The sequence below is a fragment of the Rhinoraja longicauda genome, chromosome 20 (assembly GCF_053455715.1).
Source record: "Rhinoraja longicauda isolate Sanriku21f chromosome 20, sRhiLon1.1, whole genome shotgun sequence".
NCBI lineage: Eukaryota > Metazoa > Chordata > Chondrichthyes > Rajiformes > Arhynchobatidae > Rhinoraja > Rhinoraja longicauda.
In genome coordinates this window covers 6,779,223-6,793,836 of record NC_135972.1, presented here as the reverse complement: position 1 = coordinate 6,793,836, position 14,614 = coordinate 6,779,223, and the positions used below count along the sequence as shown (strand labels likewise).

Sequence of the window (14,614 nt, the reverse complement as noted above, 5' to 3'; positions counted from 1 at the left end):
TTGAGGCCAGTTCATTGGCTATATTTAAGAGGGAGTTAGATGTGGCCCTTATGGCTAAAGGGATCAGGGGGTATGGAGAGAAGGCAGGTACAGGTTACTGAGCTGGATGATAAGCCATGATCATATTGAATGGCGGTGCAGGCTCGAAGGGCCGAATGGCCTACTCCTGCACCTATTTTCTATGTTTCTATGAAACGTCACCTATTACTTCTCTCCTGAGATGCTGCCAGACCCGTTGAGTTACTCCAGCATTTTGTGTCTACCTTCAAAAACCACAGTGGCATTACCGTTGTTACATGCCAATTTTAACTCCTGCAGCAACTTATACCCTATATCCAGGCTACTATTTGGGGGCCTGCAGATAACTCCTATGGGTGCCCCCCCCCCCCCCCCCCCCCACCCCACCATATCAAAAATCTTCTAACCCACCACTCTATCTCCAGGTCCCTCAGGTCGGCCGACTTGGGGCTACTATCCCGCGGTCTAGGCTTAAGCTCAGGGGTGACCGCGCTTTTGTGGTTGCAGCTCCTAGACTGTGGAACAGCATCCCTCTCCCCATCAGAACTGCCCGCTCCATCGTCTCCTTCAAGTCCAGGCTCAAAACCTATTTCTACTCCCTAGCGTTTGAGGCCCTCTGAGGGGGCGCTGTGAACTGTTTATGTATGTGCTGTTATGTTTGTGTGCCATTGTATGTTCGTTCTTAGTACCTGAACTGATGTACAGCACTTTGGTCAACGTGGGTTGTTTTTAAATATGCTATACAAATAAAATTGACTTGACTTTACAATTCCTCAAGTCTATCCACAGCGACTCTATGCGTCAGTCCCTATGACATATGTCACCCCGCGCAAGGGACTGAATCCCATCCCTCACCAGCAGAGGGCTCTCGTCCAACCCAACAAAAATTGTGTGTGACTGGGGCGCCCCGTGACGTCACCACGCACAGCGCGGCGGGTGGGCGGGAGCCGGGCAAGATGGCGGCGCCCATGGTGCGGGCGGGCAAGATGGCGGCGCCCATGGTACGGGCGGCCCCGCTCTGGTGGTCGCTGTGGGCACCGGGATCTCTCCTTTCAGCGCCAGGGAGGGCGGCCAAGCGAGTCCGGGGCCGCTGGAGAAGCGGTGTCGGCGGCGGCCTCCTGTCGCAGCTGCACCAGCGCGGCATCGTCCAGGAAGTGTTCCCGGCGGCCGATGGCGGCGGCCTGCAGCAGCTGCTCGAGTCCGCGCCGCAGACCGTGTACTGCGGCTTCGACCCCAGCGCCGACAGCCTGCACGTCGGCCACCTGCTCGGCCTGCTCGGCCTCCTCCACCTGCAGCGCGCCGGGCACCGCGTCCTGCTGCTGCTGGGCGGTGCCACCGCCCGTCTGGGCGACCCGAGCGGCCGCGGCGGCGAGCGGGGGTCGCTGAGCGCCGAGGCGGTGCGGAGCAATGCCCGCGGCCTGCGGCGCAGCGTCCAGGCCGTGTTCGCCAACTACAGCGCCTGCTTCTGCGGCGCCGACCAGCCCCAGGCCCCGCTCACCCTCCTCGACAACTCCGACTGGTACCAGGACAAGGGGCTGGTGGACTTTATCGACACCGTGGGCAGGCATTTCCGCATGGGCACCATGCTGAGCCGGCAGAGTGTGCAGGCTCGCCTCAAGAGCCCCGAGGGCATGAGCTTCACCGAGTTCACCTACCAGATGTTCCAAGCCTACGACTTCTACTACTTGAACCGACACCACGACTGTCGGATCCAACTGGGAGGCATGGATCAACTGGGCAACATCATGTCTGGATACGAATTCATTCACAAGTCGGGCAAATCACTCTTCTTAATACAATACAATACAAACTTTATTGTCATTGTGCAGTGCACAAGTACAGAGACAACAAAATGCAGTTAGCATCTTAACCAGAGTGCATGCGATGGAATAGTAAAACATAATATATACAGTAATTCAGTAGCGGTAGTGGAAATTCCGGTGAGCGAGATCAGTCACTGATGGGAGGAGTGCCCGGGTGGGGTGGGGGGGGGGGGGAGGGGGATGGCAGCAATCACCGAAGCGTAGAGTTAAGTAAGGTAACGACCGCAGGAAAGAAGCTGTTCCTGAACCTGCAGGTCCGGGAACGGAGAGACCTGTAGCGCCTCCCAGATGGGAGGAGGGTAAACAATCTGTGGTTGGGGTGAGAGCTGTCCTTGACGATGCAGCGCGCCCTTCGCAGACATCGCCTACTCTGGATAGGCTCAATGGAGGGGAGTGAGGAACCGGTGATGCGTTGGGCAGTTTTCACCACCCTCTGCAGTGCTTTCCGGTCGGAGACAGAGCAGTTGCCATACCATACTGTGATACAGTTAGTAAGGATGCTCTCGATAGTGCAGCGGTAGAAGTTCACCAGAATCTGAGGAGACAGATGGACCTTCTTTAGTCTCCTCAGGAAGAAGAGACGCTGGTGAGCCTTCTTGATCAGTGTTGGGGTATTGTGGGTCCAAGAGAGGTCATCAGAAATGTTGACACCCAAGAACCTGAAACTGGAAACACGCTCCACCTCCGTCCCGTTAATATGGATGGGGGTGTGCGTACCACCCCTAGTCCTTCTGTAGTCCACAATGAGCTCCTTGGTCTTCTTGGTGTTAAGAACCAGGTTGTTGTCAGCGCACCAAGTTGCAAGTAGCTGGACCTCCTCCCTATAGGCCGACTCATCGTTGTCGCTGATGAGGCCAATCACCGTTGTATCATCTGCAAACTTAATAATGGTGTTAGAACCATGTACAGGTATGCAGTTGTAGGTGAAAATGGAGTAGAGGAGAGGGCTCAGCACACAGCCCTGTGGAACGCCGGTGTTCAGGGTGATGGTTGAGGAGGTGTCGTTGTCTAATCTAACAGACTGTTGGTTAGAAAGTCCAATATCCAATTGCAGAGGGAGGGGTTGATGCTCAGGTCGTTGAGTTTGGCAATCAGTTTGGAAGGGATGATGGTGTTGAATGCTGAGCTGAAATCGATAAACAGCATTCTCACGTAGGTGTCTCTGTTGTCAAGGTGGAAGAGGGCGGAGTGAAGTGCCGTGGAGATGGCATCCTCCGTACTCCTATTCTGGCGGTAGGCGAAGTGATAGGTGCCCAGTGTGGGAGGTAGGCAGCCTTTGAGGTGTGCCAAGACCAGCCTCTCGAAGCACTTAGTGATGATGGGAGTAAGTGCAACTGGGCGGAAGTCATTGAGGCTCGCTGCAGTGGAGTGTTTTGGCACCGGCATGATGGAAATGGTTTTAAGACTCGTAGGGACAGCTGCTTGGGCAAGTGACAAGTTGAAGATGTCAGTCCAAACATCTGTCAGCTGTGCAGCACAGACCCTGAGGACGCGCCCGGGGATACCATCAGGGCCAGCAGCCTTCCGTGCATTAATCATGCTCAATGCCGTACACACGTCGGTGGGGGTGAGTGTGAGGTGCTGATGATCAGCAGGGAGCACAGCCTTGATGGCCACCTCTTGATTGTCCCTGTCAAAGCGGCCATAAAAGTGATTAAGCTCCTCAAGGAAGGAGGCGTCGCTGGATGTGGGGATCGAGTTGGTGGGTTTGTAATTCGTGATGGCCTGGATGCCTTGCCACACGCTTCGGGAGTCGGAGTTGTTCTTGAAGTGCTCCTCGATCTTTAGCTTGTAGCTGTGCTTGGCCTTCTTGATCCCCCTCTTCAGGTTAGCCCTGGAAGAACTGTAGGCCCGAGTCTCACCTGACCTGAAAGCGGTGTCACGTGCTTTCAGCAGTAGTCTGACCTCACTATTCATCCATGGCTTCTGATTCGGGAATATGGTAATCCGTTTGAGGGTGGTGACACTGTTAATGGTGGAATTGATAAAATCCAGAATGGAGGAGGTATAAGAGTCAATGTCCGTGTGGGAGTCAAGGGTGGCCTGAGCTGCAAACACACTCCTGTCAGCGTTTCAAAAACGCTGCTGAAGTGGGAAGTCCGCTTCGTCTGACTAAACTTTAACTGTCCTCACTGTGGGTTTCACCCGTCTGATGAGTGGGGAGTACTTAGGGAGCAGGAACAATTAGAGGTGGTCAGACAGACCAAGGTGGGGGAGGGGGACAGCTTTGTAGGCCTCAGCCATGTTTGTATAAACTTTGTCCAGTATCTTATCTACTCTAGTGGCGCAGGAGACATGTTGATGGAATTTGGGGAGTACAGTCTTCAAGTTGGAGTGATTAAAGTCACCCGCAACAATGAAGGCTGCATCAGGATTGTGAGTCTGTTTACTTATGGCAGTATGCAGGTCTTTCATTGCAAGCTTAGTATTAGCATCCAGGAGGAATATAGGCTGCAGTCACAACATTAGATTGAAACTCTCTGGGCAGATAAAACGGTCTGCATTTGACCATGAGAAACTCTAGGTTAACTGAGCAGTGACTCTCGATGAAGGTAGTGTCCGTGCACCGTTTTGTTTACATAGATGCACAGACCCCCACCTCTGGTCTTACCGGAGTCAGTTGTTCTATCCGCTCGGAGTATATGATGCCCCGTTAGCTCAATAGCGCTATCAGGAACGTCGTTGTTAAGCCATGTTTCCGTGAAAATCATGATGTTGCAGTCCTTAATCCAATTGTGGGAGGTAATCCGCAGCCGGAGTTCATCCATTTTGTTCGCCAATGATCGTACGTTGGCAAGGAAAAGGCTAGGAATTGATGGCCTGTGTGGAGTTAGCTCTAGCCTAGCCTTTACGCCACCTCGGCATCCACGGCGGTGTTTACGTTCGCTGCGCCGTCTATGGGTGCTTCCGGTCAGCCGAGCTGGCTTGGTACGCTCTGCTGACCTGGCCAGTTCAGGAGCGAAATGGAGTTCGCCTAAAAAGTTGTCATAGTTGCAGGAACCGATGTTTAAAAGCTCCTGTCGGTTGTATGATAAGTATGCAAGACTATTCCGTGTGAACAGACATGAGTCAAATAAGCAAATTACTATAAAATCGCAGATTCTGGTGAGACACAGGGCCCGTGATGTGCCCGTGCCGCCATAGCCATAACAATTAGTTAAATGTCACATTTCATAAGTTCTAGGAGCAGAATTAGGCCATTCTGCAAATCAAGTCTTATCCGCCATTCAATCATGGCCGATCTATCTTTCCACCCAACCCCAATCTCCTGCCTTCTCCCCATAACCCCTGACACCCTGTGTAGGAAAGAACTGCAAATGTGGGTTTAAATCGAAGGTAGACACAAAATGCTGGAGTAACTCAGCGGGACAGGCAGCATCTCTGGAGAGTAGGAATGGGTGACATTTCGGGTCGAGACCCTTCTTCAGACTAATGTCAGGGGAGTGGGCGGGACGGAGATAAAATGTAGTCGGAGACAGTAAGTTACTCCAGCATTTTGTGTCTACACCCTCTCAATCAGGAATATGTCAATCTCTGCCTTAAAAGATCTCCATAAACATGGTCTTCACAGCCACCTGTGACAATGAATTCCACAGTGGACGATCAGCCATGATCACAATGAATGGCGGTGCTGGCTCGAAGGGCCGAATGGCCTCCTGCACCTATTTTCTACGTTTCTAGAATCATCACCCTGTGTCTAAAGAAATTCCTCCTCATCTTTCTGCTTGCACTTTTATTCTCCCCCACCCTAGTCCTCTAGCTAATTTCACAGCTTGTATTCTTTCGTTATCACCATGTCTCCAGCCAATAATGAACCATTGTGGGCTCCACCTTTCCTGAGTCACGAAAGGCTCTGTGTACTTTTCCCCTACCTCCAGTGCCTCCTTCCCTGACTGTCTGATGAAGGGTCTCGACCCGAAACGTCACCTATTTCTTTTTTCCAGAGATACTGCCTGACCCACTGAGTTACTCCAGCATTTTGTGTCTATCTGCGCCTTAATGTTAATGTGGATTTGTTTTCTGCTGGTACTTTTGCTCTTTAACACAAACTTCTGAACCTGCAGGGTAACTGGGCAAGACGTTTACGGCATCATGGTACCTCTTGTGACCAGTGCGTCAGGAGATAAACTAGGAAAAACTGCAGGAAATGCGGTATGGTTAAACAGAAACAAGACCTCGCCCTTTGAACTGTATCAGTATTTTGTCAGGCAACCAGATTCAAACATGAAAAGGCAAGTTATTTCTTTCTTAATTTTTGGGGTGGTTTTTTTTTAGGGCTTGTATGCTAAAGACAGTTGAGAGTTTCTCTGGAGGACATGGATAGGTTCATTGGTTGTTTATGTCACGTATGCTCTGCACGGTGAAATTCTTGCACCATTGCCATATTTTGATGCCATTTACAAAAGAAAAGTCCAAATTTCGGTCTACATGTTGGATTACTGGAGCGCCCCTGATTTAAAAGTCCGTTAAAAATATCATTTGTGGGCTGTTATAGTTTCATAATTCCCCAAGACCAGTGGTAAAATATATATTGAAAAAGCCATTTCTCTTTTCAGAAGTATTTGCAATAAAAGAATGGCTTGGAGGGCTCTGTATCCATTTACGTACCTTGCTATTTTCAGTTTGAAAAATGGTGTCAATGTCATGTTTTATAATTGTGTGAATGACTTAATAATTCATATAAATAAAATTGCAACGGATGTTACCCCTGTATTGAGTGGCCATCATCAAATGTGGGACATTATTTCTGAATGTAGGGGGAGGAGGGTGTACGGATAGGGATGCTTTCCCAGGGCACGCAAGTGTAATTTGTGCCATTAGTTTTATATGAAGCAATGACGTTTGATTTTGCTGTTGTGAAGCCAACTTATCTGTTGCTAATTTCCCCCCCCCTTTTTTGGCTTAAATCTGTTTTACTGTAGATATCTTAAACTCTTTACCTTCATCCCACTTCCGGAGATTGAAAGCATTATGGTCAATCATGGAACTGATCCAGGAAAACGCATTGCCCAAAAACGACTAGCAGCAGAAGTAACCAAATTGGTTCATGGAAAGGAAGGATTAGAATCTGCCAAAAAGTGAGAATTAAGAATCTGTTGATCAGACTCCCGTGAAGTGTAATTTATTTATATGGGGCTGGTAAGGCTCGGTGACCGGTGGAGGAACAACAGTGGAAGTAGTGGAGCAGTTAGAGCTGCTGCCTCATAGCACCAGAAACCCAGTTTTGATCCTGACCTTGTGGGGTTTGCACGTTCTCCCTGTGACTGCGTGGGTTTCCTCCAATTTCTTCCCACATCCCAAAGACGTGCGGGTTTGTAGATTAATTGGCCTCTCTAAAAATTGCCCCTCGTGTTTAGGGAGTGGATGAGGAAGTGGGATAACATAGAACTAGCGTGAACGGGTGATTGATGAATGGCATGGACTCGGCGGGCTGGTGCATGTTTCCATGCTGTATCTTTCAATTTAATGCAATGATACCTCGACTCTCTTAACACATGGTTAATGGAAGCAGGAAGTAAAGACAGTCTAGAAGATCTGTCCGAAGTGCATAAAGACTGCAATACTGGAGGCAAGTGGGAAAGATGTAAGGAAAAGATACTTAAGGGAATGCAATATGAATTTATCAGAATGCTACCTGAATGCCAGATTAAATTATGTTGAGAGCTACACAAACTGGAGCTAGATTCCCTGGAATTTAGAAGGGTAAAAGATGTTTGATATTAAGATGGTATAGGAGGTGTTACAGCAGACAGATAAATTAAATCCATTGGAAATACCATCTGTACCACTGCTGCCCTCACCACTGTAATAATAATGTGTGTTTGTCAAACTTCAAAATGTATCCATTTTCTGAATAATCCAGACTACAACCAAACCCTACTCTTATTTTCCTGCTGTTAATGTTCAGTTTTACGTTTTCCTTTCAGATGTACAAGTGCACTCTACCATAACAGTGTGGATGCATTGGAGACCATGTCAGATGAAGAGCTACAAGAGTTGTTTAAAGGAGCATCATTCTCTGAGAATCTGCTGGAGCCAGGCACAACAGTGCTGGATCTCTGCCGGAAAGCCAATGCTGTTCCGGATGGCCCCAGAGGGTATGTCTCCAACACAACTTAGTTACACATCAGGTGGATAATGCCTGTGGTCAGAAGTCACTGGGGCAAAGTAATCCCAGTAAATCGGTGTAACATGATGTACTTTGTTGTGTATTCTTTCCATCCTTGGTAGTAAATACATTTTGACAGTACAGCTCTGTAACAACCCAAATAGGAATCTTACTTTAATATTACAAACCTATTGTTTCTGCCTCAGCTACAGTTAGGGTTTGGGTTTTAATTTTGGACCAATTATTTATGGAACTCATGTGCACCAGAAACTTTATGACCAAAGAATGAGCTGGATTTAAGACTGAGTCACTGATGTTCCGTGCAAACCCACTTGAGTTGATACGGTAAAAGATAAAGTGCTGGAGGAACTCAGCGGGTCAGGCAGCATCTATGGAGGGAATGTACAGGTAACGTTTCAGGTCGGGGCCCTTTATGTGACCTTTGTCCATTCTCTCCACAAATGTGCCTCCAGTACTTTGTGTTTGTTCAAGATTCCAGCATCTGCAGTTTCTTGCGTCTCCATTCATACAGCGATCTAACGCTACAATTCCCTATAATGTTATCCACTTGAATAAGAATGGTTAGCATGTCGGTGCCAAATTTTCTACGTAGTTTCAACTGTGCAGTAGTTTTCATTTTAATATAGTTATTTTCTTGCCATTTTTCTTGCGAACGATAATTTGAAATAGAAGTGCCTTGACTGAAGGAGCAATCCTGTAGAAAATCTAAATCATGCTGAGAATTATTTTTCTTCTCCTGTTCTAGGTATCAGATCATCGTAGATGGAGGAATTTGGATTAATAATTTACGAGTGACAAAACCAGAACAAGTGCTGGTTTTGAAGCAACATATTCTGACAAATGGATTGTCTCTGCTTAGAGTCGGAAAGAAAAATTATCATATTATGAAATGGCTCAACATGGTAACTTAGTTGCCAACGGTTGTTCTCTTTGTTATAAAGTTGTATACAAAGTGAAACACTTGGTGCTTTTCATTTTCGCCACTGAGCTAAATGTGGGTGAGCAACTGAGAGCTCTGTACAAACTTGATCCCAGTGTTCTAAATTAAAATTAAGTTAGGGTCTGAGTTAGGATTACACAATAGAATTAGATTTATGTATTAGTTAGTAAGTGGAATCCTTACACATTGTAAAGTAACTATGACAAAATTGTGTTCACTTAATGAAAGCAGGAACTAAAATTAGAATTCGATGACAGAACCTTCTCCAACTTTTGGATTTGTGGCATCAGCTTTCAAGGTCACTTGTGGCCATCTGTATTCTCCCAGCCACTGTACTATGTATAAACGTTTACGTGAGAGAGTTCATTAAGGTGACTACTGTGGGCCATCTGTAATTTTATTTGTATAAATTTGCACAATGTCGACAAAAACACCTCTGTACAGAATTAAATATGAAATGAATTAAAAGATGTGATTTTTTGTAATTTTACAGGTGTAATTTTTTGTGCACCAATAACTAATATTGGGGAAGGAAATGAATAAAGGAAAAGATACCATGGCTCACAAGAGCTTTTTATTTCTGGTTTAGTCCACTGAAAGAAACTGACAAGGCCAGAGCTGAAAAGGAGACAAAAAGATGTCATAGGGAAAGAAGAGGAATATAATGTAACGCCAAAGGGAGGGATATAGATGAACGAGGGTAGGAGAGAGGCAGCATAATATACAATACAATATATCTTTATTGTCATTGTACAGGGGTACAACGAGATTGGGAATGCGCCTCCCATATGATGCAATAATTTAATTAGCTAGTCAGTATTAATTGGCGGCACGGTAGCGTAGCGGTAGAGTTGCTGCTTTACAGCGAATGCAGCGCCGGAGACTCAGGTTCGATCCTGACTACAGGTGCTGCACTGTAAGGAGTTTGTACGTTCTCCCCGTGACCTGCGTGGGTTTTCTCCGAGATCTTCGGTTTCCTCCCACACTCCAAAGACGTACAGGTATGTAGGTTAATTGGCTGGGTAAATGTAAAATGTAAAAATTGTTCCTAGTGGGTGTAGGATAGTGTTAATGTACGGGGATCGCTGGGCGGCACGGACTTGGAGGGCCGAAAAAGGCCTGTTTCCGGCTGTATATATATGATATGATGATAATTTAAACAACCCTATGAAACAAATTGCACATTGTAGGGGGGGGGGGCACAGGAAAGAGAGAGGGGGAAGGATGGGTGTTACTTAAAATTGGAGAATGCTATTTTTGCATAGTTATAGACAATAGGTGCAGGAATGGGCCATTCGGCCCTTCGAGCCAGCACCACCATTCAATGTCTGATTCATGGCTGATCATTCTCAATAGGAAATAGGAAAGACTAGATAGACTGGGCTTGTACTCGCTGGAATTTAGAAGACTGAGGGGGGATCTTATAGAAACATATAAAATTCTTAAGGGGTTGGAGAGGCTAGATGCGGGAAGATTGTTCCCGATGTTGGGGGAGTCCAGAACCAGGGGTCACAGCTTAAGGATAAGGGGGAAGTCTTTTAGGACCGAGATGAGAAAACATTTCTTCACACAGAGAGTGGTGAGTCTGTGGAATTCTCTGCCACAGAAGGTAGTTGAGGCCAGTTCATTGGCTATATTTAAGAGGGAGTTAGATGTGGCCCTTTTTGCTAAAGGGATCAGGGGGTATGGAGAGAAGGCAGGTACAGGCTACTGAGCTGAATGATCAGCCATGATCATATTGAATGGCCTACTCCTGCACCTATTTTCTATGTTTCTAATACAATACAATAAACAAATTAGAACAGTTTTAAAACAGAATAAAGTGCAAGTAGATCTGTGCCGGTTCACTGTGCGATGTGACCATCCTGCTCAGCAGGACCGGTTCATAGCAGATATGGCCCTGGGGATGAAGCTATACCCCGTTCCTGCCTTCTTCCCATAGTTGGGTTGTAAGCTACCCAAGTGGAAAACAAGGTGCTTTTTCTTCCGCATCTGTGGGAGGAAATGGACAGATGACACTGTGTCCAGCCGCTCCTTCACATAGGCTTTGTTGACATTGGCAAAGGTGCTCAGGTTTCAAAAGTCCTATACCAACCATTCTGTCCTGTGCTCCGTCCATTACCAGAGTGTCACTACATGCAAACCTGAAGAACAGCACCGGGTAACTTACAAACCAAGGGCATGAACATTGAATTCTCCAGATTAGGTAACAAATACCCTCTTTCCCCTATCTTCCAAGAGCCAAAACTTGATATGCATCGATTTCTCCCACTATTCCCCCCACCCCCACCTTTTCCACATATATACCTACAGCTTCACATTTTGTGCAGCTTCCATATTTCCATACGCATTTTGCTGATCTCACAGTCTTTTGTCTTTTCATTTCTGGTCTTCATCCATCTGGGAATCTACTCCCCTATCACTTGCCAGGCTGTGTCTTGCCCCTATCTTTGTAGTAGGGAAAGACAGTTTGAGCAATCAGTTTGAAGAGTCCTGATGCATAACATCGCCTATCCATGTTCTCTGGAGATGCTGCCTGCCGGATTTATTCCAGGATTTTGTGTCTTTTTGTCTTGTGTTTCTTGTGATCTTCAGACTGGGCTCTACTAACATGAGAAAAGATGCCCAGGTTTCGAAAGGGCTGCTGGGAGTTGTAGTCCACGGGGGGGAGGGCGTGGCCGTGCGTCACTGAATGAGAACACCCATCATGCCGTGCTCTCGCTCATCCCGGCGTGCGCACGCGCAATGGCACGGTGGCGCCGGCTAGTTGCGCACGCGTAGCCAGGGTGGCGGCCGACGACGCACGCGTAGTGGCGAGACGGTCGCCGGTGCCGGCAGTCCGCGCACGCGCAGCGGCGAGACGGTGCCAAGTGCCGGTAGGCCGCGCACGCGCAGTGACGACGCGGCCCCGCTCCGCTGACGGCCGGCCTTGGTGCTGCTGCTTCTGCTTCTCCTTGAGCCGCGCTGCCGCTGCCCCTGCCCCTGCCCAGCAATGGAGGCACTTTGAAGCCCGCTGGGCGGTCGATGAGGAGAGGCGGTCAAGGAAGAAGGGTGTTGTTGTAGTTCGCGGTGTCCTGCCCTCACCCGCAGCGGTCATGGAGGCGCTGATCCCGGTCATTAACAAGCTGCAAGAAGTGTTCAACACGGTGGGAGCCGACATCATCCAACTGCCGCAGATCGTGGTGGTGGGCACGCAGGTAAAGAGGGGCCGAGCGGCCGCTGCGGCTCTCACTCACTCATCCACCCACACACACTGACAGCGACTACATTCAGAGCACCCATCACGTCCACACCATTAACTCGCCCTTTCCCACCTGCAATGTACTTCCAGCAAATTCTAAATGTCAGGTTTTTCCATCGTTAATTTATGTTGATTTGTGTACAAGCTTCTGCTTTCACTCCCTACTATGCAACATCATGACAATGCCTGCCTGGTTAATGAATGTGCAAAACCTCCCAAAGCTCTGTATAGAACAATGCGGGTGGGGACCTTGAAGACCAGTAGAACTGTGCAGAAGGAAGAACGTGTTTAATTGGCATGTTTATTTATATGCATTTATTTATTTATATAATGATTGCCACATGTATTAACAATGGAACAATGCCCATTCTTCCTTGCAGCTGCAAAACAGACCTGTACATACAATATGTGTAGGAAAGAACTGCAGATGCTGGTTTAAATCAAAGGTAGACACAAAATGCTGGAGTAACTCAGACTGAAGAAGGGTCTCGACCCGAAACATCACCCATTCCTTCTCTCCGGAGATACTGCCTGTCCCGCTGAGTTACTCTAGCATTTTGTGTCTACCTGTAAATACAATACATATAGATAATATAATAAAAATTTATGAAGACAATAATGCCAATAATAGTGCATTTTGCGTATTGTTTTGTTTTTGCACTATATTGGGTTTTTAATTCTTTTTTTTTTTAAATTGTTTATTATGTTACTTATTGACTACTGTTTCTACAAATCTGATGTGCTGACGCCATTTCATTGTTCCACTTCGGTACATATGACAAACGCTTGACTCTTGCCAAAAAAAAATACCATCCTTAATGCCACAGAACAAGTCATTGGATTGAACGCATGCATACATGATGAACCAGGTTTCAGAGACCGGGATGTTAAGAGTGGAGATGTTTAAAGGTTCTGCTCTTTGATGACGTGATGAAAAGGGAGGTCAAAGTTGGAAGAGAAAATAGTGGAGGAAAAAGATAGAGGCTCGTGGCTTTGAGGGCCTCTCTTAATGTCAGTTGGAAGCCAATGCAAATAAGTGAAGACAAGGTGCTTGATGGGACAGAATGTTTAACGTACAAGCTGCTGGGCATTTGACAAGTTGATTTTGTGGAAATGTAGAATGAAGGTGTCCAGAAGCATCGCAACAATCAACATTGTTGAAGACAGTAGTGAGCAACAAAGGCTGAGGTGACATTGAACTAAGAAATGTAAGAGTAGCCCAATTTTGATAACTTGAATGATATGCACTTTGGAGCATGTTACAAAATGAGACACCATGTTTTATTCGCGGTAATAGACCAATAGGTGCAGGAGGAGGCCATTCGGCCATTCGAGCCAGCACCGCCATTCAATGTGATCATGGCTGATCATTCTCAATCAGTACCCCGTTCCTGCCTTCTCCCCAAACCCCCTGACTCCGCTATCCTTAAGAGCTCTATCTAGCTCTCTCTTGAATGCATTCAGAGAATTGGCCACTGCCTTCTGAGGCAGAGAATTCCACAGATTCACAACTCTCTGACTGAAAAAGTTTTTCCTCATCTCAGTTCTAAATGGCTTACCCCTTATTCTTAAACTGTGGCCCCTTGTTCTGGACTCCCCCAACATTGGGAACATGTTTCCTGCCTCTAACGTGTCCAACCCCTTAATAATCTTATACGTTTCGATATACATCAGGAGGTGCAGATCCAGAGCAAGCAAGATCATGAGGGACCCCTGCCACCCCAGTAACGGACTGTTCCAGATGCTACGGTCAGGCAAACGCCTCCGCTGTCACGCTGTGAAAACGGAGAGGATGAGACGGAGCTTCTTCCCACAGGCCATCAGGACTGTCAACTTTGATAACCCCAGAGACTAAATTTTTGTCGACACTTTTTGTGCTATGTTTAGTAACTTATTAACTTTATTTATATGCTGTAACTGTAATTCTTTTTGTGCACAACCCGCAGGCATTGCCACTTTCATTTCACTGCACATCGAGTATGTGTATGTGACAAATAAATTTGATTTGACTTGACTTGACTTGAAGATCTCCTCTCATCCTTCTAAATTCCAGTGTATACAAGCCTAGTCGCTCCAGTCTTTCAACATATGACATTCCAGCCTTTCCGGGAATTAACCTAGTAAACCTACGCTGCACGCCCTCAATAGCAAGAATATACTTCCTCAAATTTGAAGACCAAAACTGCACACAGTACTCCAGGTGCGGTCTCACTAGGGCCCTGTACAACTGCAGAAGGACCTCTTTGCTCCTATACTCAACTCCTCTTGTTATATAAACATAGAAAATAGGTGCAGGAGTAGGCCATTCGGCCCTTCGAGCCTGCACCACCATTCAATATGATCATGGCTGATCATACAGCTCAGTATCCCGTACCTGCCTTCTCTCCATACCCCCTGATCCCTTTAGCCACAAGGGCCACATCTAACTCCCTCTTAAATATAGCCAATGAACTGGCCTCAAC

General features: G+C 47.1%; 2 protein-coding genes across 4 annotated transcripts in view; both read left to right on the top strand.

Annotated features, from left to right (window-relative positions):
* Positions 1-974: 974 nt before the first annotated feature.
* On the top strand, positions 975-9,380 carry yars2 (tyrosyl-tRNA synthetase 2, mitochondrial). Its single transcript, XM_078416853.1, has 5 exons — positions 975-1,789; positions 5,906-6,073; positions 6,764-6,919; positions 7,769-7,939; positions 8,717-9,380. Exons 1-5 carry the CDS (start codon positions 975-977, stop codon positions 8,880-8,882), a joined length of 1,476 nt encoding a protein of 491 aa, XP_078272979.1. The 3' UTR covers positions 8,883-9,380.
* A 2,419-nt stretch (positions 9,381-11,799) lies between these two features.
* dnm1l (dynamin 1-like) overlaps positions 11,800-14,614 on the top strand; it is a 34,359-nt gene continuing 31,544 nt past the window's right edge. For all 3 annotated transcript variants that reach the window (XM_078416851.1, XM_078416852.1, XM_078416850.1), the window contains exon 1: positions 11,800-12,108. In XM_078416851.1, coding sequence (XP_078272977.1) covers positions 12,007-12,108 — 102 coding nt within the window. In that variant the 5' untranslated portion in view covers positions 11,800-12,006. The remainder of the gene's footprint in view (positions 12,109-14,614) is intronic.

What these genes read in the sequence shown, in the direction of transcription:
- yars2 (XM_078416853.1), top strand. Translation starts at nt 975, where the DNA reads ATGGCGGCGCCCATGGTGCGGGCGGGCAAGATGGCGGCGCCCATGGTA. An exon ending in GGATACGAATTCATTCACAA is followed by an intron (nt 1,790 to 5,905) that starts GTCGGGCAAATC and finishes CTGAACCTGCAG; the next exon opens with GGTAACTGGGCAAGACGTTT. An exon ending in CCAGATTCAAACATGAAAAG is followed by an intron (nt 6,074 to 6,763) that starts GCAAGTTATTTC and finishes GTTTTACTGTAG; the next exon opens with ATATCTTAAACTCTTTACCT.